At 35.5% G+C, this 25,382-nt stretch overlaps 1 protein-coding gene across 2 annotated transcripts in view; it reads left to right on the top strand.

Annotated features, from left to right (window-relative positions):
* Positions 1-25,382, top strand: part of ipo11 (importin 11) — a 207,586-nt gene that overhangs the window by 147,623 nt on the left and 34,581 nt on the right. For both annotated transcript variants that reach the window (XM_051117440.1, XM_051117439.1), the window contains 5 exons: positions 3,028-3,107; positions 6,474-6,554; positions 14,579-14,674; positions 14,787-14,900; positions 16,998-17,119. In XM_051117440.1, the coding sequence (XP_050973397.1) occupies positions 3,028-3,107; positions 6,474-6,554; positions 14,579-14,674; positions 14,787-14,900; positions 16,998-17,119 (493 nt within the window). The remainder of the gene's footprint in view (positions 1-3,027; positions 3,108-6,473; positions 6,555-14,578; positions 14,675-14,786; positions 14,901-16,997; positions 17,120-25,382) is intronic.

Genomic DNA, 25,382 nt, shown 5'->3' on the forward strand with positions numbered 1-25,382 from the left:
CATCAAATATATTTTAAAGGAAGCCCGCGCCACGGTTCTGATGGCATCACTGTCCTTACCGGGTGTTTTTAGGGAATATTTGCATTTACTCACATGCGATTGAATTAGCTATTCATGTGGTGGACTGTCACGATTTTGGCTAATAAAGGACACTACTCGATGCGCAACAGAGGGGATTTAGAAGTGGGTAAACGCAAAGCCAACTGATAAAGAAGTGGACATAAGCCATATACCTGCATATACCCTGCACTACACCATAAACCACTAGAGTCATTAAAGTAAGGTGCATAGCGTAGCTAATGCAGCTACCTAAGGAAAAAAGAGCGCGAAAATGCACAACATAAAAATGACGGATCTATCGTTGGATTCGGCATGTCGCAGACATTGACTTGAAAAAATATGCCCTTAAAAGATCAGTTTTAGTACAAAATGACATAATTGTGACAAAACATTACAAAGCCATACAGTATTCAGACAGTAACTGAACTTACCCCGTATTTCTAACCTATGCCTGTTTTTATGAAGCGTTAAAAAAGGACAGTACTAATAAAAAAAGGATGTGTACTGTATATAAATAAAACTTTGCACGTGCACACACACACAACTTTTTTTATTTAACGATAAAGCGATTGTTGAGGCAAAAAAGTACCTCACTATAGGCTGCTACTTAACGTTCATTAATCATTCACAGAATAAAACGCTAACCCCGCACAGCAACATATCAAATATTGCATTAAACAGTGAAATTACTGTGCTTTAAACCACAACTTATTAAAAAAATAAAGGTAAATAATCATATAATCATATTAACTTACCGTATAATCCTGCTTGCTGCGTGACCGCCTGACGAGGACACGAGTGAACAATCCAGAAAGTTTGATGAAGTGGAAAAATAAACAAACCGGTTGGGTTAAAATAACCCAACCCGCGTGTTCAGTGGTGAAAGAACCACTAGAGTCCATTTGACCCAGCATGATCAACCCAACTGTGTGTTTACAGCACCTCAAACAACCCAGAATTTTGACCCAGCACAATTAACCCAGCAATGTGTTTACAAAAATAACCCAGCACTTTTTAGAGTGTAGAAAAACAAGTGATTTATACACTTACTAATGTTATATTTTATATTTTTGCTTTTATTTTATTTTTGCACTATTTTTTTTCTCATCCAATATTTTGAGGAGGCACTGCCTACCTTGCCTCATTGGAGGAAACGACCAGATATATACATAGATAGATAGATAGATTGGTAGATGTATTTTTAATCCTTTCACAATACCCACTGGATTTTCAGTAGTGATTTGTGTATTTTTCTGTCCATCCTGCTGTCAAAGGGGCTTGTGATGAGCATAACCAGCTCAAAAAAAGCAATTTTATCTTCTGATCATCAGCTGAGGATGGCAGAAGTGCTGTGTGTGTCACTGTGAGGTTGTGCAGAATGGAGACCCTCTTGACCTTTGAAAAGCACAAAACACGCTGCGGTTCCAGGCACAATTGAAGCAGTGATTCTGCCATCTCTCATTACTGTTAACAATATAAGGGTCACCCCATCCTAAAGCCCTTGAAATTCACCCCAAATCCTCTTCAGCCTTTGAGACATTTTGCACCATTTTTTCAGCTGAGGTCACCATGGCTTTGTGCAAGGTCGCCTGCGAAGGGAAGCTGGGACAGTCGGCCTCCACGCTGTCCTGATTTTCACAGTAACCCCTGGAAGTCCATTAAGAATTATTTAAAAAGATAATATTAAAGTCGTATTTAACAGGATAAAGGCCACAGTTCAATTCAAGCTCAATAAGATCAGCCACAACATCTAATTGAAAATACTGTGCCAAAGTGATTATTGGATTCCATAGCAACTGTAGCAATAAATAGAAAGATAAGCAGTAGATAAGTGTCTTGCAGTTGCTCTGTGGAAATAGACTCATTGTTCATTGTTGTGCCGATGTGTATTGATGGAATTGTTACTGTAATTACTGTATGATTATCTCTTTACTTACAGCTTAGTGTAGTGTAACCTTGATTTATGTGCTTCACTAGACCCCCAAAGGCAAAATAGACAAGTTTGAAAAAGATCCAATTAAAACTAATTACATATATTAATTATATATAGCTTAGAAAAGTCTCCATGTGAACTTCATTGAAAGACATTAGAATATTTTGAAAAAGACAATGAATAGACGTCATAAGGTGCCTTTAAATGTCAAGATTTTGCCAGTGTTTTATTTCCGTATCCGTGAACATAGCAGTTGTAAGATGCTGTTATAATCTTATAGTTTTTTAAAAGATATTCATACATAATCAAGGATGCGTTAAATTAATGAAAAGTGAAGGTATTCTTTTAAAATTGTTATTCAAAGAATATTGAATGTCATTGTTTCCACAAAAATATATTGAGTGGCACAACTGTTTTTAACGTTAATAATAGAAGAAATGTTTCTTAAACAGCAAATTAGCATATCATGTGACACTGAACACTGAAGTAATGATGCTGAAAATTCAGCTTTGACATCACAGGAATAAATTACATTTTCAAATATATTACAATAGAAAGTAGTTGAAATTGTGTTAATATTTTTAAATATTTCTGTTTTTATTGGATTTTTAATCAAATAAATCTAGTCTTAGTGAGCACGAGACTTCTTTCAAAAACATTTAAAAATCTTTTGAATGGTAGCATATGCTTAATTAATCCCACTTCAACTAACACATTGTTTTGGCATTCCCAGAGTGAATAAGTTGCGAAGGCGCGATGTCTGCCACTGCAGTTATTTCCTGTTGTCTTGTCTTCTGTCTGCAGGAGTGTGAGTTCTGGATGAGTCAGAGTTGCGGTGTTTGGAGTTGTCTGTGCTCCAGACTGCTGTTTTGTTATATGAAATGTAACCATTTTCCTGTCTTTCCACACACAGCTTCTGTCTCCCTCACTGCTGGTGTTCATGTTCTCTCCCAACTGTTATTTTTCTCTCTGAGATATTGCGCTGTGATATTGCTTCACCCTTGTATCATTCTTATTTTGTTTCTCTATTTCAGAACTGAGCTCGGAGAACGTGCGCACGTGCTTTCAGATCATCAATGCCTACATTTATCTCTCGGCTACAGATTTCTTACAGGTTGGTGGGGAAAAAAAAGACTTCAGATAAAAATACATTTAAAGATGGGAGTGGCTGTATGAACATAACTTATTTGCACTTTCTCAAAAGATGTATGTGGAATCAATCTGAACAAACTAGTGTGTGATGTTTTAGTTTGAAATATTTTTATAAGGAGTGACTTCTACAGGGTTGTTATTGTTTGCTGGACCTTTTAAGCTCCATAGCTTTAAAAAATAATGCAAGTCTATGCGACTTTTTAGATTTTGTGTACACAACGGTAAGTAAATGAACAGTCTGTAACAGGATGGAAATAAAATGTAAAATTAGCTCAATTGAAGAAGTTTTTTTAAAAAACTGTTATTTCAAAGAACATTTCAATACATTAACAGGGTTAAAAGTTAATTTGAGGTCTCAAGAACAATCAATTAATCATAAATTTAAAGAGTGTTCACAAGTGTTTTTTTTGTCTTGGGAAACTTGTAATAATATAATAGAAAATATGATGAAAAATCTGGAATGTTCCTCAGTATTTAAAAATAAGTAAGTAAGTTGAATGTTACGTTAAAAGAAGGGCAGGGTAAAAAAAATGTTGATTTCTCAATTTTAATTGAGTCTTATTTTTATAAAACTAAATAAATTCTTAAATCCCAAGAATCAATTAGTCTAGTATGGAAGCCTGTTTCAGCCACTGAATTAAAAAAAAAAAAAAGGTTATTGCGACTTTTTATTTCACAATTCTGACTTTTTTTCTCAGAATTTCAGGATATAAACTGGCAACTGCAAGCTACAAATACAGAATTGCGTGATATGAACTCGCAATTGCGAGTTATAAAGTCAGAATTGCAGAATAAACTCACAATTCTGACTTTTTCCTCAGAATTGTGAGATATAAACTCGCGGTGAGTAAAAAAGTCACAACTGTGAGATTATATATCGTGATTCTGGCTTCATTTCTCAGAATTGTGACTTTATAACTCGCAATTGCAAGTTTATATCTCACAATTCTTAGAAAAAAAAGTCAGAAATACAAGATATAAGCTGGCTATTCTGACTTTTTTCTCGCAATTCAGAGGCAAAAAGTCGGAAACGCAATTCTGACTTAACTTGCAATTGTGTGTAAATATAAACTCGCAATTCTGAGAAAAAATGTAAAAATTTTCACAATTGCGAGATATAAACTTGCAATTCTGAGGGAAAAAGTCAGAATTGTGAATTCATATCTCACAATTCTGACTTAATTTTTTCAGAATTGTGACTTTATAACTCGTTGCATATTTATTTTGCACAATTCTTAGAAAAAAGTCAGAATTGCGAGTTTGTATCATGTAATTCAGAGAAAAAAAGTCAGAATTGCGAGATGCAAGATCACAGTTACAAGAAAAAAAAAAGAATTATGACATTAAAAGTCGCAATTACTGTTATTTTTTTTATTCGGTGTCTGAAACAGGCTTCCATACTCTAACCTGTTTTCAGTTAATGAATAGAAAATTAAAGTGCACCTCCTATCCAATAAATCGCAGTAGGTTTTGTGCTTTGTTGCTTTTGATATGAAACAAAGTCTCAGATTTCAAATTCTGTTCATTGTATTACAATATTTAAGCAATAAATACGTTTTGGTGTTGTTTATTGTGAAGTGACATCGCTGTAGCGCCTCAGTTCAAGAGAAGCGGTAGCGCAAGGCACACATGAACTGATTATCTTCTCCGCTTTAATGCCAGTTCAGCACAAAATTAACATACAAAAGTATGTTTAAAAAAATAGTACAGCTTACAGAAAAATCCATTTTTGTCTAATGTAATCACTTAATCAGTGTTTCAACTGCAGAAAGATGTCAATATAACAACTTATTGTAACAAATATTACAAAACCTGAGTGTAATTTAAGAGTTTGAATACAAATCAGTTAATTTTAACCTTCAGTATTAAAGTAATGTAGTACCTGACTCTCCTTTATTTTACAGCATTAGTAAAATTTGACATGTATTGTACCTGATGTATATCCCAAATAATCAACATCAAATTAAATCGCTTGTGAAATTTGGTGAAATTTGTGTCAAAACCCAGCCCTAGTTAGAAGGTGATAGCAAAAATAGCAACAGACATTTTTGTTTACATTAACAAGAATTTCTGAAATTATATTTGAGTATTTTAATATTTTAATGAAGCAAGAAGTCCTAAGATGTTAGAAGAACTAAGGGGCTTTGTTAAGGACCCGATATACTTCAAACCAAATCAAAGAACGAACTGATATGACAGAAAAAATCAGGCCGAAGCGAAGTTCGTTTGGAGTTTGGTTGTTCGAAACAGCTCACCAAAGTGAACTTTTTGGGGGAGTTCGTTTTAGCTCCTAAACACCTTTGAGCTACCATTGGTCCATGGTGATTACACAATCGGTGGGTGTGTTCTAGAAGTCCACCTTCTTTGAGAGATTTTTTTTCCCCCAGTTTTATTATTCATCCCACAGAGGTCAGACGGGAGAACAACATCCAAAACAACAACAACACCAAGTTACTAGCTACATGAACACACTGCAATTTCAAAGAGAAGGCGTTTAAGATCCTAGAAAGAAATTGCAATGAAGAGTTATGCAGAGCGACGTGGAGAAACATCCGAGACAAGTTTTCCAAAGCCATGAAAAGAATAAAAGGAAAGAGTGGAGATAAGGCGGCGAGTAGCAAATACATTTGTTTCAAATAAATGATGTTACACTATACTGCTGCTGCTGTTTTTTTAGTAAGCGAATTTAAAAGGTAAACAATAAATGAAACGCAAAAAGAACATACAATAATAAATGTATTTTAATAAAAATTAAATCACGACACCACATAAAATATAAAAAGGTGCAGTGATTTACCCAGTTTAGTAAAATAAATAAACAAAGATAAAGTAACAGGTTTGTGATATTGAGATGACTCTAATATTTTTTCACATCAAGCTAATGTTTTCAGACTATGAGCCATTCTCACTTCCCATAAAGGACTGATTTTGGAAATGTAATGGTTCTTTTGTATTGCAAACATGATACTTGACTCTGAACTGCTGCTAATCATTATTCTTTTGTCTATAATATCCTGACCACATGTGCGGGTGGCGCAACACGTATATACATTAATCTACAGCTTGTCTCCAGTAGCGCGGGGGTGTCGGAATGTTCGAAATCAGTATACGTCACTCAGCCTAACAAAACAAAATGAACTTCCCCCAAACAAAAATGAACTTCGTTTGAAGTCTATCTGGGCCTTTAGCAAACAGAGCAAGCAAATGTAATGTAATAAGGTCACAAGTGTGTGTTAATTTACTTTTTAAGCCAATCACAACCAAGGAAATAGGATGTACGGTATGCAATGACTGTGCTATGTTTTTACATGTGCTTATCTCTCTCTAGAACTATGCTGAAGCCCTTTGCAGATCTTTCTGTGAACTGCTGAGAGACATCACCACGGAAGGCCAAGTCCAGGTTCTGAAGGTACAACTCGATCTTTCCCCGCAAAGCTCTCTGTTGTGAACTGACACTGCTGCAGAATAATGACTAGAAAACCCATTCCTCAACCCTGTCGTTTTGGTTTTGACTAGACCACAGTCAGCTTAGCTTTTTTTTGAAGCCCTTCTCAACTTCGCTTGCTTTAGCTAATGCACTCAAGCTCTTAGATCTGACAGAAGAGGCGTGCTTTTTGAGACTGTTTCCACACCAAGAGTTGGGGCAGATTTTTACTTTGAAGAAGGGATGAAAGAGCTATGCGTAGGATCCCGGTATTTTATCAACTTATTTTCAACCATTTTTATTCATTCATTTACCAATGTGACCAGTTGGACCTTGTAGGACATATAATTATCGTACAGGGGTCATACGGCTGAAGCCTGTCTGATGTGGGCTTCAAAGCAAACTTCTTGTCCGCACTGCGGTTCCGGTCCTCTGGAGGCGGAGGGACAGAGCGCTGTGGAACGGCTGCCAGGATGCTGCCGTTAGAGATAAAGCTTTTCGTTTTGGCCTCCAGCTGCTCCTTCATAGGTTAGCAGATGCTCATCTGGGCCCCCAAGCCAATTTGGAGCGTAAAACACGCTCTGCTCCTCTGCAAGAAGAGCTGGAGTGCTAGGAAAAGGAGCATTACCAGAGGTTTTGGATATATTAGTGTCATTGTGGAGAGATTGTTGTTCTGTCATCTTTTCAGGGCATTGTGAAACTTTTCTAATTAACTTTAGTTGTTTTTTCTCACACATTTCTAAGTAGCGTGGAGCGCAGGTGTTTGCGCAAGTGTTTACCCGCTCCACGTCTTCCATTGTGCCAACAGGCAGCATCTTTCCACGAGAGTGAAGGCAACTTTAATTGGAAAAAAACGAGCCTAAGGTTATCTGAGACGTACATGTATATTTTTTGACAGTTTGATAGAAAGCCTCGTTTTGTGGCTTTTGATGGTGGGGATCTGTGTGTACAAGACATCTGTGGAAAATAAAAAGTAGGGTATGCTGGGGAAAAACCTACAGCATTCTCAAACTGATTTATTGTTATTGAATCCCTGTACATCATACTTTCAGAAGCAACTTTGGTGGTCTTTTTGTCCCCACATCATTGTCTAAATGAACTAAATGTACAGTATGCAATGTACATATTAGATATAAAGCGGAGTTGTTTGATCTTCTGATAAATCGTTTTGCATCATTTACTTTCCCCCCCGTCATTTCAATTCTGTCCTGCGTTAAATAAAACTGAATTTTGAATAGAAAGTCCAAATACCTCTTTTCCATACACTGAAAGTAGATGGTCATTTAGGGTGAAAAATGAAAAGTCGTCAATAAGATGTGTTTGCTGTATTACAAATCTCCAAAGGCTACGTCTGCATTAATCTGGATACATTTGAAAAAAATGTTTTTGTTTCAAAAACCTCTCCATCCACTTTAGTGTTTTACAGCATTTTCCAAAAGTTTATTATACACACTGAAATGTCGAAAAATATTAAATTCTCCTTGTGTAAAACCTCATAAAAGCTTACTGAGATGATACAGACAGAACAGACAGAAGTTTTCACGCAATTCTTCTGTCAGGATCTTTTTATTTACTAAAATATCTCATCATTCACTTGACACTTCCAGATCGTGCTCACTCACCATTATATGTTTGATCTAAAATGCAACTGCCCTGTGGTTAACTGTGCCAAACTGTTTTCTCGCAGGACTGCAATTGTGTAAATTTTCCATCATCTTTGCTGGACTGTAATGTGAAGAGCGTAATATTTGTAGCAACAGTGTAGAAGTAGCACATAACAGGAACAATACCGGTATAAACATGGATATCTATTGATAAAATATGCGTTGCATGACTAAACATGAGTCAATCTCCATTTTTACAGTCCACACTATAATCCACTGATCCAAAATGTTCATGTCTTTTTGTCTTCAGTCAAAAAGTAATCAAGGTTTTTGAGAAAACATTCCAGGATTTTTCTCCATATAGTGGAGTGGTTCAATGGAGGCAGCCCTACATGTTTCAGTGCAGCCCTACATGATCCCAGCCAAATAAGGTCATATCTAGTGAAATTATGTTTTTTTTTTTTATATATATAATATATATATATAAAAATGTATATACTTTTTAGCCACAAATGCTCATCTTGCATTAGCTTTGCAATGTGAATGCACATCTTCACAAATTTCATAATCAAGTTGGAACAGTCACAAACGCTTAGTTCTTCATCTGTGAAGTTTGGCTCAAAAAGGTCTCATGTTCACGTCCAACTTTAAAAGCATCAGACTTAATTGTTTTACCTTTTTTTTTTTTTTTTTGTTTGTTTGTTTTTTTTTTTGTAGAAGGCAATGGTGGGCTGGTGCAAAACGAGCATTTGTGGTTAAAAAGTATATAATTATTTGTAGTTTTAAGAAAACGGCCAATCGTTTCACTAGATAAGACCCTTATTCCTCGGTTGGGATCATGTAGAGCCCTTTGAAGCTGCACTGAAATTTGGACCTTCAACCCGTTGATCCCCATTGAAGTCCACTATATGTGACCCTGGACCACAAGCTTTTCTTTGATGTATGGTTTGCTATGATAGAACAATATTTGGCTGAGATACAACTATTTGAAATCTGGAATCTGAGGGTGCAAAAAAATCATAATATTGAGAAAAAATGCCTTGAAAGTTGTCCAAATAAAGTTCTTAACAATGCACATTACTAATCTAAAATTAAGTTTTGATATATTTACAGTAGGAATTTTACAAAATATCTTCATGGAACATGATCTTTACTTAATTTCCTAATGATTTTTGGCATAAAAGAAAAATCAATAATTTTGACCCATACAGTGTATTTTTGGCTATTGCTACAAATATGCCCCAGCGACTTAAGACTGGTTTTGTGGTCCAGGGTCACATATGGAAAAAAATCCTGTAGTGTTTTCCTCAAAAACCTTAATTTCTTTGTGACTGACAGCAAGGCATGTGTAACATCTTCACACGGGGGTGTGTAAATATCAGGATATTTTTATTCTGGAAGTGAATTTATCCTTTATTATTTCATTTTGTGAACAATTAAAGTAATACGCCTTTGGAATGAGTGAATAACTTTGTCTTTGGTTGAATTATTCTTTTAAAGGTTAGTAAGTTAACATTTTATAAGTCTGTACATATCAGCCTGTCAGACCCGCACTCCTCCGTTTGCTTCTCAACATGGGAGCTGTTCTGAATGCATTAAAGCATCTGTGTAGGCAGTGAAAGCCTCAGACGTGTGGGCAGCCATTCGATTAACCTCACAGAGGATTCCCTGCCTTCTTACACCCCAGGTAGCATGTTTGGTACGTAAATCATCGGGTCCATGGGCAAGAGCTTTGTAACTCCCTAATTAACTGTTCGTTTAAATCAGCAGTATCTGGCGGTGCTGCTTTCTCTTTATTGACGTTTTTAATTAACACCGAAAGAAGAGGCCATCTTCTCAGTAAAATTTGTTTGGAGAGATGTCACTGAAGTCAAAGGCTAAAGGACAATGAGAGATGACAGGCTATTTAGCTATCTGATGGTGTATATGAATCAAGGGCTTTACAGTTCATGTCTTTTTATGAGTGAAATCACCTTTGTCAAGAGGAACTAATTTTAAAACGCTTGTGTTAACGAGTGCTCAAGAATCAGATAGAGATGTTGTTCACCATGGCGATAGGATTTGTCAGGCTGAAAGTGATAGTTCAGCTAAAACTTAGAAGTCTGTCATCATTTATTCACACCCGTTATGTTTCCAACTAAATAAAAGGAGAAAATCTGTGCTGAGTTTTCGATTCCATGTGAGTGAGAACCAAATCTTCCAAGCTTAAAAACAGGCACAAAAGTGCCATAAAAAAGTATTTTTTTGTGTGTATGGTTTGTGCGTGTTCCACGGAAGAAACAAAGACAGTTAGTTAGGGAGTTTACAACAACATGAGGGTGAATAAATAATGACAGAATTTTCACTATCCTTTTAGAAAACTTGCATGAAACTAGGGCTGTATGTCAGGCTAGCTTGAATGATTTCAGTGAGGTTTAGGAACATGTTTTTGGCCTTCTATCCGCCCTGGCCAGGACATCCGCAGGGAAACATGTGGTAGTTAGTGATTGATTTGAAGAGCAAACTGTGCAGCTGGAGCCAAGTACAAGTGGGAGCCCGTAGGGGCGTCCTTGGATGCTCACACACACTGACCACCAGCTTGCGGACTGTCAGTGCCCAGATCCTCCTCTGAGAAACATTTTTACAACTACTTACACAACTGATGTGGTCAGTGTATTTCTATATGATGGATTGTAAATGAATGTTCAGAGTTCAAGCTCTATCAACAGTTCCAGCATAAGTTGCTAACCACAAGAAATCATTTTAACTCATCCCACATTTTTCTAAGCAAAAAATGCTAGAAAGTCTGGATGTATCTCGCCAAGACGTGTGAATTTCATCCAATCAGAGTGAGCTGTCCTGTACGGAAAGCTGTCCCTCCCCTTCCAATGCAAATCGAGTAGAAACTGACATATTGCCTGGGGTGTTATTTTTCTATTTATTTCTGAACCTGCAGGTGTAATTACAATTTAACATAATAACCAACAATAGAACAAAAAAAACTACGTTTCAACCGAGCACATCATCACGCTTATACGACTACAAGGAACATGCTCGTTTTTCATTGTGTGTGGAAACACATGAGACTATTAATGAATGAATTATATGAATGCGTATAGGGAACCGACTGTCTTTAGAAAATTTTTGTTGGCATATTCTTTTTATTTTTTCCTCCATGTAAAGGTGGACTGCACACTGAGTCCGAAATTTTCGCATGTTAAAAAATAAATGCGACCAAAACTTTGATCTGTCTTAAAAAAAAAAAAATTGGATCTGGTCCAATTATCTGCGTTTTTCACTACTGTAGCAAGCATTTTGAGAGGGGTTTTAACTATTTAGACCATCATCGTAAGCCTAAGATGATCTTAGCTCCATTGATGACAATGGTTTTATGATTAACTTAGGCTTACAATGCTTTTTCCATACAAGGAATTCTGCACTTCATAACGTCATGAAGAGCCATGATCACAAAAAAGCTTTATGAAAATTGTACGAACCCGGAAGGAGTGTATTTGGCACAGAAATACTCTGTCACACATCCAGATAGCTTTTTGACACTTTGGCCGTGTTTAATGTGAGAATCCAACTCTTTAACAGTGTAAATAACTCAGAATGCATACAACAGCATTAGACCCACCCCCTTTTAATGCCTAATAAAGCAGCTTTTATAGGCTCAGCGCTGCTTTGTTTACAGAGTTTACTATGGAAATAACTCTATTTCTGGTTTTCCATGAGCGCCACCTGCTGTCAGACAGTGGATTTACGTTTTCATTCAGCCTATCTGCTGTTTGTTTTCAGACCAATGTGAAAATTGGACCAAATGTTTGTTTTTTTAAAACTGGTAGATGTAATGTGCATCCTAAAAATTAATATATAAACACGTCAGATAATAAGGTAGCCTATGTAGAATTGTTTATGGAGTAGATAAAATGTAGGGCTGCCTTCGACTAAAGATTTTTCTGGTCAACTAGTAGTCGTTGATTTTAAGCATTAGTCGACTATTAGTCACACATTTAGTAATAAACCATATAAATCATTTAATTGCCTAGTCCAGGGGTGGCGAACGTCGGTCCTGGAGAGCCGCAACCCTGCAGAGTTTTGCTTTAACCCTAATCAAACACACCTAAACAAGCTAATCAGGGTCTGAAGGCTTACTAAGAAGCTACAGGTAGGTGAGTTTTATTTGGGTTGGAGCTGAACTCTGCAGGGCTGCGGCTCTCCAGGACTGGAGTTCGCCACCCCTGGCCTAGTCCATCGTCAAATAAGCATTCAAGCGCAAACAAAAAAGCTTACCACAGCACACCGGCAGATATAATGGTTATGAATGTGTCAGGGAAAACAGCAAGGAGATTGCATTAATGTTTTAATAATTTAGTGATAAACTAGTGCTTTCTTAGTTTTCGAATTATGAGATGAAGTCAGTGACACCGACATCGTCTCCGCAGTAGTGATGCTTCTGTATGCATGTTTCATACGGATTACATATTTTTTATATATATTTTTCATGTCTGTAAGGCAAGTTTAAACAGTTTAATTCGCACTCAAGTTCACAGACCGAGATGGTTGAAAGTGCATCCTGTGTGCTTTAATTATTTTACAAAAGCACATTTAGTTGTTATTGTGAGTGCACACAAATAAACATAGTTTTTACAGATGTAAAAGATGTATTACTTTTATCTGTATGACCAAAAACACTTCAAAAACAACTATAGTTACATGTAGACATCTAGAGAATAATGAGCAAAATACCTTTTTCCATAAAGAGCTGTATTCTCTGATTCTGTTCTTTTTTCTGACATTAAAGGGTGATGTGTGTACAAAAACATGGTGTGTATCAGTCTAGATTGTTAATATGAGAGTTATGATACATTATTTAAGAGATGTAAGTATTGTATAACGTGTAGCTCTCAGCCACTTTCGTTTTTAAAAAGTAGCTCTCAAATAAAATAAGGTTGGTGACCCCTGTTATAAACAATGCTTTACAGTTAATGGATTGCACTGTATCGTGTGTCTGTAAGTCATGCAAATGAATTAGTGGCATGTAAGCACATATAATTATTTGTTTAAAAAAGTGTTTACAACAATGTGTGTTTTAAGCTTCCATGAGCTTTCATTATAAGGGCATTGCTGTTTTTTAACAAAAGGAAGGGTTTTAGTACTGTTCTGCTAAGTTTTTTTATTACATATACGTATTGTAATTTACCGCAACTGCTACAATTACTAAAAAGAAAAAGGAAAACAGTTATTTTCTGTTAGTTAACTTGCTACAAATGCAACATCTGTGGAAGCCTGCACATGATGTTTTGTTTCTATCTGCATAAAATATTTATTAGTAAATGGAAGTCAAGATGTAAAATATACTGTAAGTGAACCTCAAAACTGTAAAGTGTGCCCAAGTATTTTCTCATTTTGTTTTCCTGTTTCTCTCAATGTTTTGAAAGAGAAAGTGGCATAATTCCCGCAGCAGTTTAGGAAAGCTGTGCCAGCTCGAGCTTTCTGCTCCACCGTGGCTGTAATCCAGACACATCAGACGCCTTCGTTTATACATGTTGTTTCTAGATTACCCCTCTGTAGTCACTTAAGTAAAGTTCCGCTCTATGTGCCAGGCTGTTTGTGCATCAGTGGCTTGAGGAAGAAAAATGAAAACCGTATCGCACCTTGAGGGAGCGGTTCATCCTGCATCCTGTCAAAGTGAGGCTGGAATGGGAGGGTAATGGCCTTGGGCTGCCAAGATCCCTTCTCAAGCCAATACATAGTCTGACAACAGAATTCACACAACTACAAGCTCCTCTTCCCCTCTTTCAGAACAGCTAGGCAATTTCACATCATTGAAAATTAGTTGGTTGTCCTCAAGGTCAGAAGTGCAGCAGAACTGGGTGATATATGTAGAATATTTATGATATGTTCGATCTGATTTTGCTGGTGATATAATATTAAAGAGAATTGTGAATTTCACAGTAATTTAATGTGCTTTTTATTTGCCCATTTCATTTCCTAAAGGCCATGTTAGTAGGCCTGTTCCAGGCCTTCTCCTCCTCGATTCACAATGGTGTTAAAATCTATTAATAGAGTCCCTTTGGTTTGATTCCTGCATAAATCAAGACTTGAACAACCATCGTTGTGCCCTTGAACAAGTCATATTTGACTTAAAATTCAATGTTTGGCTTCTCATTCTTTATTTTTGGGGTCCTTAAGACCTCAGTTCTCTATTAATAGTAAGTAATTTCTAAATTAATCTGTTTAGGGATCTAAAAAATGATGATAGATTTGAGTACATTGAATTACTCCCATTTGAACGAATCTAATCACTCGAAAATGTTCAAAAAATTGTGATGTACTAATTAAAAAATTTGCTTATAAAAAATATTTAGGTTATATGCATGTAGATATATATTTTATCATTCTCTTTCTTTTTGTTTCTTGCAGGTTGTTGAAATTGCCATAAAAGTAAGTCCTCTATTGGGCTCGCATATGTTTCAACCTCTTCTGCCATCTGTGATACGGGGGATAGTTGAAGGCGAAGTGAGTTTGAACACACTACAGTCTATTATAGTAGTCCTATTGCACTAACCTAGTTTTTTATGTCCTGTTTCCAGTTTTTAATGTTTACACATCTCTGTGTGTTTGACTGCAGAGGTATCCTGTGGTTATGTCGACATACCTGGGCGTGACGGGTCGGATTCTCCTGCAGAATTCAGGCTTTTTCACATCACTTCTCACTCAAATGGCTGCGGAATATAACCAGGAGGTGAGGATGAATGCCAGGCCACCTGACAGAGAATAGCTAGTTCTGATGCAAAAAAAACCACGTTCATTTATATGCAAAAATATAGATGTATTTTTAAAAGTTGTAAATAAAATGATTTATTGGAGGTTACTTTTACAAAAATATTTTCTTTCTACTTCAAAATTTCTTCAAAATCTTCAAAATATTTTCTTTCTACTTCAAATTTTTTTTTCTACTTTCTACTTCAAATTTTTTGTTGTTGTTGTTTCTACTAGCTAGCTGTTTACTAGCCATGTAGTTTCACCACTATTTTATTTTTAATTTTGTATTTATTTAAGGTTTAATATTTGTGTGAATTCAGTTAGAATCCATTAGAATTCAGTTATTTTAATTTAGGTTTCATTTTAATTTTGAAGTTGTAGTAATTTTGTCTGGGATTTTTTTTTTTTTTTTTTTTTTTTTTGGCATTTTTAATTACATTTATATAGATTTTAGTTCAGTTTTAATTTGGTGTATTTACTAGCAATATAGTTTCACCAATATTTTATTTTTCGTTTTAGATTTTTTTTGTGTGTATGTGTATTAGAATTCAATCATTTAATGTCAATTTAATAATTTAATGTTGTCTAATAATTTTTTTTTTTTTTTTTTGACATTTCTGTTTTTAAATTACATTTCTGTTGATTTTAGTTCAGTTTAAAATTTTTACATATTTACTAGTAATAGAATTTCACCAACATTTTATTTTTCAGTGTATTTTTTTTTTTCAAATTAATTTTTTGTGTGTACACACACACTTCAAACAAATAATAATATTAATAGAACAGAATATGTAATATAATGATATATACATATATATATAAAAAAATGCAAAAATATTATTCAGTTTTCATTTTAGTATTTTTGTCTTTTTGGCATTTCTGTTTTAAAGTAAATTTCTGTAGATTTTAGTTCAATTTTTATTTTTTATCCATTTACTAGTAATAGGATTTCACCAATATTTCATTCTTCGGTGTGTATTCTTTTTACATTTATTTTGTTCAGTTCAGTTTAATTCAGTTTATTTTTTATGTATTTTATTTTGGTTAACCTTTATTTTATTTCAAATAGACAAATGTTTTTTAACAGTAATAATGATAATAATTATTATAATAATAATAATTCGAATTATTATAACAATAATTATATATAATAATAATAATATTTTAGTTAATTATAATTTTAGTAAATTATAATAACACTGATATAATAGATAATAAATACTCAGTATTGCTTAATAACAGCTGTGGCAGTGTTTTTTGTATCACTTATCACACTAATAATAGATCAATAGAGTATTTAAGCAATAAGGTTGGGGATGCCATGTTATATTATGAATAGCCATGGCTGAATTTCCACTTTAACTGTTGTTATAAAAGCTATTTGTGGATATCAGCCTGAAATTCAATATTGGTTTATAACAAATTACTAAATCAAAGAACTCAAGTGCACTTGCCTCAGATGTTGGAGGACTAAACACAATAAGATGGAAAAAAAAAAAAAAAAAAAAAAAAAAGCACTTCTTTTCCTGGTGCTTTCTTTATACGTCTTTGTCAAGGTCAAATAGACTGAAGCAAAAAATCATTAACAAACAAACAAAAAATCCTCAAGCTTGGCCTGGTTTTCTTCTTCTGTGCGTCGTATATATTTCGCTGGGTTTTTGGGAGTTGATCTTACTGTAATTTGGTCCCAGTGGACCCAGATGCTTTGCTGAGCCGCCCACACAGCATCATTCCCTTTCAACCCTGGGCCGTATCTCCCCACCGAATAATTGAACTCATTTGCACTATTGTAGTCTCAGCATATATCAGTTTTCTCCTTAATTTCCTCAATCCCAGAAATATCTTTTCTGCTGAGACCCCTTCATTATTTACAGTATCAGCCAAATAACTTCAAAGATGCTGGTTTTTATATATTCGCCCTGTCAGGCGGCTCGACGTACTCTAATGTTTTCCTCTTATCTTGTGAAAGGTGTATTAATCTTGTTCCCAGTGTGCCTCGCTTACCTGTGCACAGCTAAATTATAAATGAGAATTATATGAACGAGATTGTTTATCATTGTGATCTCTGCTTTCTCAGGCAGACCAGCTCTTGGGGAGTATGATTGAGATGTGGGTGGACCGCATGGACAACATCACCCAGCCTGAGAGGAGAAAGCTCTCTGCCCTGGCGCTCATGTCGCTTTTACCGTCTGACAACAGGTTTGTCATCTTATAAATACCTGCAGGATCATCCTATCACATTTGCATGCAAATGTCTGATGTTTACGGAACAGAAGTCATCAGCAAGTGATAACATTTATTCAAATCATTTGACATTCACCTCAGAGACCGAACAAATAAAAAATCACTTTGTAATAGTGACACGCCGGGAGAAATGGCTTGTTGGTTTAGCTACGTCAGTCGTTTAGATGTCAGTGATATTACGACTCATTTACGTCCACATGCCTCAGTTTTTTTAACTGCTGATATAACAGACCAAGCAGAAATAGCAACACCTGTAGCAACAACCAATGGAGTAATGGCAGCCAGTATACACAACCAGTATTAATTATAAACTTTGCCAAAATGGAGTACTTTCAGTGATCTTCCACATGTTTCAATGGCCCTGGTTTTAGAAATATTTTTCCCATGCAAAGCATTAGTTCACTTCCAGAATAAACATTTCCTGATAATTTACTAACCCCCAGGTTTTTGAGGACTTCAGTAGGAGTCAATGGGTTGAAGGTCCAAATTGCAGTTTCAATGCAGCTTCAAAGGGCTTTTACATGATCCCAGTTGTGGAATAATCTAGTCTTATCTAGTGAAACGAGATATATATATATATATCCAGAAGTTTCCGGGGGCGCTACTGTAAAAAAGAACGTGGGTACAACTTCCGGTGAGGCGGCGGACGTAGTATACCAATGGTATTTTGTGTGCTAATTAGTGAAGAGCCTAAGTGTTTTTTAGACCATTGTTTGGACACCTTTATGAGAGATATCATTACGTTCTTATGGACAACATATGCTTTTCGAATTTGTGTTCCCACATCATTAGCAAGTTTGGATCGCTAAATCTTGAATGATTGTCAACTAGTGAAATGACATTTGAACTGAGACATCAGAGCTTGTGTTAAAGGGCATGCCAGATGAAGCCTCGATTCGAGGCTTGTTAACATAGAAATCTCTTTCGTAGAAGCCTCACTTTCTGTCCAGTCATGTGCGCGATTCACTTTGCGTGTCCTAATGTTCGATCCCCAGATCTTACTTTGCGAGTACATTTTCATTGGGATCTATTTAATAATTTTTAAATACCCAGTCATACAAGCTTTGAATCTTTTCCCGAAACAGTCAGAGGAAAGTCTCGGTGCTTCACGAGGCTTCATTTGCCCGTCACTCCTGTCAACTGTTGAATGAATGAGTGTTTACTTTGATCCGGAAGACGCTCCCACTTTTGACGCAAAGCCTCATGGGGCGTAGAAAACTTGTGGGTACTTTTTAACCACAAATGCTTGTCTTGCACTAACTCTGCGATGTGTGTCTGTGGCCTTATGCATTATATTCTTTTACACAGTTTTTCGCCTATGTACTTCAGTTTAAAAAATAATTTTCTCCTCCTACTTCAAAATTGTCCAACCTTTTATTTTATTTTATTTTTTTTTTATAAAGGGCGTTTGACTTTCTTTGCACGTTCAATTTGTAAACACTGGGTTGGTACTTGGCAAGATGAGGTCAAAAATTCAAAATCTTACATATATCTGGAGAATGTAAATAATGTTAACAAAATAAGAGGGATCATACAAAATGCATGTTATTTATTATTTATTACTAACCTGAATAATATATTTCACATAAAAGATGTTTACATATAGTCCACAAGATAAAATAATAGTTGAATTGATAAAAATGATCCTGTTCAAAAGTTTACATACGCTTGATTCTTAATACTGTGTTGTTACATGAATGATCCAGAGCTGGGGGTTGTTGTTGTTGTTTAGTGATAGTTATTCATGGGTCTCTTGTTTGTCCTGAACAGGTAAACTGTTCTTTAGAAAAATCCTTGATCCCACACTTTTTTTGTTTTTTCAGCATTTTTGTGAATTTAAACCTTTTCTAACAATCACTGTATGATTTAAAGATACATCTTTTGTCACTGAGGACAATTAAGGGACTCATATGTAACTATTACAGTTGGTTCAAACACTGATGTTTCAGAAGGAAACACAATGCATTAAGAGCCAGGGGTGAAAACTTTTTGAATTTGAAGATCAGGGTAAATTTAACTTATTTTGTCTTCTGAGAAACATGTAAGTATCTTCAGTCTCATTCACACAGCAATTCCGGAAAATACACCGGTGATGTGTCCCGTGATTTGTCCTGGAATCATTTGATTTTGGATCATTCACACTGCCAGTGATTTTCCAGAATCTGTGTGTGCATTCACACACAACCTGTAAAGATCCCATAAAGACACGTAACATTTGGATACAACGTGTAATGTGATGCGTACCGTTAAACTGGCTATATCTCCGCTTCAGTGCGGATAGTGATAGTGAGAAGCTCCCTTATCTCTGCGTCATTCCTGTTTACACATATTTGTTCCTCCTGAATGCTGACTTCCTGTCAAATCACACGCTAAAAGAGTTGCACAATAACGTGCGTCATCACTACAACACAGCCTTTACGGCATCGCTTCTGGCTTTTGTTCACACAGCGCTCATTTCGGGACTGATCCCGGCAATGTTACTAAGTCCCCAACCCGGGATCATTCTCAGAATCAGTCCCGGAACGTGTTTGTGTTCACACAGAAGGCACTCTGGCAATTTTCTGGCACTTTTCCGGAATCAACGTGCAGTATGAAAGCAGCTTTCTGTAGCTTCTGAAGGGCAGTACTAAATGGAAAAAAATATGATATATAGGCAAAATAAGAAAAATGTACACATCTTCATTCTGTTTTCACCCCCGGTTCTTAATGCATTGTGTTTCCTTCTGGAGCATCAGTGACCATTTGAAGCTTGTGTAATAGTTGCATATGAGTCCCTCAGTTGTCCTCAGTGTGAAAATATGGATCACAAAATCATATAGTCATTGTTGGAAAGGGTTCAAATACATAGAAATGCTAAAAAATCAAAGAACTTGTGGGAGCTGAAGGATTTTTTTGAAGAGCAGCGGGCAGTTTAACTGTTCAGGACAAAAAGAACAACTCATGAACAACTATCACTAAACAAAAAAACTGTGGATCATTCAGGTAACAACACAGTATTAAGAATCAAGCATATGTAAACTTTCGAACGGTGTCATTTTTATAAATTCAACTATTATTTTCTCTTGTGGACTATATGTAAATGTCTTTTATGTGAAACATCTTATTCAGGTCAGTACTAAATAAAAAAAAACATGCATTTTGTATAAGCCCTCTTATTTTGGTAAAATTAACATTTTGCAGATTCTGCAAAGTATATGTAAACCTTTGACCTCAAATGTGTATCATTTTTTATTTCTTCTAGAAAATGACCAAAAGAGCAACAGTAAAATTCATTTTGACTTGACTTTAAGTGGGAAAACATGTAACTCTTGCACACAACTGTGATACTGTGGGTGTTTTTTTTAGTTGCTTTTTGCTTTCAAAAGTGATACTTTCTCATAAATTAGATTCCATTGTGAACAATGGTAAAAATAAGGATCTCTGCAGACTAATACATCTGCTTGAGTTACTTTCCTTTTCAACTCTGTATATTTGATTCTGGCAGTAATGTTGACACTCAAAATCGCGTCATTAAGGGACAAGATGCACTTGTTTACCTCCACAGCACACATAATGTAGTGAATGGAAATAACAGTACACAATGAGGTGGTAATTTGCATGCCAATTTTTTTCTAGGAAGCAGAGTCAAGCATCCTGCTCTGCAGACATCACAACATATTTTTATGCAATGTGGCACAGTGATTAACAGAATATATTTAAATTCATGTCAGAAAGGTTGCTGACCCCTGCCACCTTAAAAGCCAGACCATCAGTGTGGTCATATTGCTTTTTACATGTGCAGACTGTCAGGGGAAGGGAAATTCATGATTGACGCTCCTTCACATTTCTCATTACAATATAAATATTCAGTCTGGCCGCGTGAAAACACTTGAGCATGTCTCTGCATGCAGGCTCGTGTTTGGAGCTTCCTTTCTGAAGGGCAGCCGGGCATCTGCGAATTCTTTCACGCACTGGATTTATCTGATCTATTGTATGTGTCCACATTTTGTATGTATGTATCTGTATATGTGGCCATTGTGAAATCTCGTATCATGGAATTGCGTTCAGAACTGTGAAATCGATTGAGGTGCCGCAGCAGGTCTGTTGTCACCTTATTTCATTGAGATTGATCTTACGGGTCATTGTTCTATGAGATCAATACTGGCATCAATACCAAAGCCCTACGTTGTCAGTCTCCCTCCCACCCAAAGCAGTGATTAACTGGCAACAATGACATCTCCATCATGGCCTTGTTTTCCTTCTGCAGTTTTCAGGGCTTTGCCGTGATATACAGGAGAGGCTCCCCGTGCGGCTTAAGCCTGAGTCTTGAGGGGGAGCTATATAGTCATGCATTATCACGCTTGTAGAGACAGCCTGGATCCATGAGCGATATCTCTGAGCCTCAGTCTCTGAAGCGCAGATGCGCAATGTTGTTTTCTCCATTATTGCCACATCTTGCCTTCTGCTCGAATCCAATCCGGAGTCAGAAATAAACTTTTCCATTACTTTTTCAGGGTAGGGCTGCACAGTTATTATTATGTAGCCATTATTGCAGTTGTGGCTGCTACAATTTAACTGATCATTAAAAATTTGATTCCAAAATCTATTGTGATTACAGCATCAAGAGCAATAATCAGCAGTGTTTATATTTGTCATAATTGTAGAGCTCATCTCATGAGCTTTACTAATTAAAAATTGTGCTGTGAGTAATCGTTTATGTCATATACTTCCATTTAATACACCCCCTCTGAAACTTAATAAATCCAATTACCCGTTACTTAGAAGACATATTAGAGTTTTTTAGAGATATAATATTCCAATAAGTCTGCTTGATCAGTTACCGAAGGAGAATGTTAAAATTATTCAGGAAAATACAATTTTCTTATCAAAGTGCTAAAATGTTGTGTTGCAAAAATGAGTACACCCTCCTGAAAGTTACTAAATAAAATTTTTGGTGTAACTTTAAGGCAGGTTTTGATCAACAGGTAAGTGTGTTGATCCAAAACTGTTAAAGAGAGGCAATTTCTTGATAGTTAAAAGTGTTAAGTAATCATACTCAGACTTAAAGCATCCAAAATGTTATGGTGTTGCTAGAGGAGGAGTACAGTGAGAAGTGTGTGGTTCCCACAGTGACTTTCAGTGGTAGTACAGCTCTTATATAGGGATGTATGAGTGCTGAAGGAGTGAGGGAATTGTGCTTTATCAATGTTGTCACAAATTCACACACCACTGTGTGATGTAATACAAAAACTTGAAACAAAAGATGCTAACCTCTCCTCATTCCATGCATGGTTGGGCATTTTTTCAATATAACAATAAATATTTTTATTCTCCCAAGGTGAAAATCCTTCAGTGGACATGTGTTTCACTCAGTCTTAATGCTGTTGAGCATCTGTGAGGGATTGTGTAGAGACGAGCTGAGCAACACTCCCCATTAAAGACCAGGGCATTTAAGCAGGTTGTCCTCCAGGAGTTTAACAGGGCAGGTGTGAAAATTTGTCATGAGCTTGTACACTCAGTGCCAAGATGGTTCACAGCAGTGTATTTAGAGTTATGGAGGACATATTAAGTAGTAGAATATTACACTTGGTTGAATTAAATCTAGGGTGTACTAATTTCTGCAATTCTTAATGTAAACAAACAACTTATTTTACAGATATTAATGGAATATAGTTATAATCTGTTGTTAATAAGAACTACGAATTATATTATGAATCATATTAGTGATTATTAAGAAAATACATCTTTTATATTTAATCATAGGGGGTGCTCATTTATGCTGTGCACTGTGTGTATGTATTTATTTATTTATTATTATTTTTTTAAATGGGGGGATGTTTGCCCTTAATTTCACCTTAATTTCTAACCCTGATCTAAACAGATGTGTGGTGTGGCTTAAATTGCCATTTTAATGACATTGGTATTACATTATTGCAATATACAAACTTATTGTAGAGAGGAATTGTGCTCTGCCAGTCAACAATCATCCTTATTTAGATGCTTTTTCGTGTCTCTTTGGACTCGTGCGACTTGAACGGTGCAGAGAAAATTATGAAAGCAGACTCTGAAAGGATATTTAGCGGCGCCGAGAGGCTTGCATGAAATGAGGCCCAGCATATTAATTTTCACAGGCATTCAGGGTGCTTTGAATGGCATTTTCTGATCCTGCCATTACTATTCTATTTGCTGTGTTCTGACTCCATCTGAATAAACACCTGTGGGCTCACAGCAATGCCCAAGGCGCTGAATGTTTCTTCTCTGAGGCGCAATACGTCACAAATAATTTCACCCCCTAATGAAGTATAACCGCAGTGATGACAGCAATGAAACGATACAGATTTGTCTCTGCTTCAGTCATTTGGAGAGCGCAGAATAAACAGATGATGATAATAATGATGTAATGATCTCCGCACATACAGCCAGGCCAAAAATGGAAGAGGGATATGCAGATTGGGTTTTCGTTTTTACACTTTCACAAATACAACCCGTTCAGAGTGTTTTCAACCAGCTGCCTTTGGAATAATGATGTTGGAGTTTGCAAGAACATTTAAACTGTTTAAAGCAAGCTGCTTGCTTAATTACAACAGGAATACATATTCAAAAGAAAGCCAAGTGGATTACATGATGTAGACGGTTGTTAATTTAATGTAAATATCAAGTAGCAATGCCATGAGATTTAGGTCTTTTCTAGACATTTAACTCTTGAATCAGGGGGCAAGGAAAAAATGGAGGGGAAAAAAGCTAGCTTTGATCTTGCTTCTGATTTGAATGGCGATTCTTCTTTGTTTAAGTGTCAAGTATTGGGTAGGATTAGGGATGTAGAGTATGGTCATGCAGAATGGGTGCTTTATATGTACTAATAAACAGCCAATATGTTAATAATAGGCAAGCTAATAAGTAACTAGTTAATAGTGAGAATTGTTCTCTATACTAAAGTGTTGTAGTATTTTAATGTATATTTGATTAATTAACATAAATAATATCGATAACAATATTAAGAGCAATAACCAGCCATTTTGATATTTGTGTTTTACGTCAGTACTTTTATGCGTTACTGATTTCACATTGCAAAATGCTGTTGACATTACTGAATAAAAATTTTAAAAAGGTAATTGCGACTTTTTAATCTCACAATTCTGACTTTTTCTCGCAATTCTGACTTTTTTCAGAATTGCGTGATACAAACTTGCAATTCAGACTTTTTTCTCAGAATTGTGAGTAATAAAGTCAGAGTTGTGAGATTTAAACAGGCAATTCTGACGTTTTTTCTCAGAGTTGCAAATTTGTATCTCATAATCGTGACTTTAAAATTAAGTCAAAATTGTGAGATACAAACTCTTTTTTTTTTCTCAGAACGGCTTGTATGTATCTTGCAATTCCAATTTAACTTGCAATTCTGAGAAAAAAAAATGCCTGAATTTGCAGAATTGCCTGTCAGAATTGTGAGATATAAACATGTAATTGTGAGTCCAGTTCTGAGGGAAAAAAAAATTTATATATATATATATATATATATATATATATATATATATATATATATATATATATATATATATATATATATATTCTTTATTAAGTTTTACATTTACAATTACAATCAATACCCCCCACCCCCAAGAACACGACTTAAAAAAAACACAGGTCATATAATATTGACTCAAAAAACATTCCAAAGTTCTCAGAATTGACAGTGAAGGAATAAAGTGTCCCGTGATTGTTTAGTCCATAAATTGTCGTTTAACTCGAAAGGCTTTGCAACAGCCAAAGAAAGAGGTTGCAGAAGAGGTACAACTTCATAAATTAAAACATAAATAAATAAATGAAAATATTAAAAAAAAAAAAAATAATAATAATAATAATAATAAAAACACCAAGTCCACACTTTCAGAATACCAGTCTTGATAACATAATATAAGAAACACAATTAGTGTTAACAGACACAAATATACATACATAAATGTATACACAAACTTAAATATTTTAAATAAATAATAAACTTTAGGAAAGAAAAAAAAGGAAATAACTAATAAAGCAAAATATGAAAAGAAGATATGAAAAAAAGGGGAGGTTCAGGTCAACTACTTCATCTTAAAGGCCAGGAAGTTCTTCAGAGTATTTCATATCTCACAGTTCTGACTTAACTAACAATTGTGTTCAAAAGTCAGAATTGTGAGATTGAAAAGAAAAAAAAAAATTCTTAGAATTGCGAGTTTACATTACCAGTCAAAAGTTTTTGAAC

Source organism: Labeo rohita, chromosome 8 (assembly GCF_022985175.1).
Source record: "Labeo rohita strain BAU-BD-2019 chromosome 8, IGBB_LRoh.1.0, whole genome shotgun sequence".
NCBI classification, from domain to species: domain Eukaryota; kingdom Metazoa; phylum Chordata; class Actinopteri; order Cypriniformes; family Cyprinidae; genus Labeo; species Labeo rohita.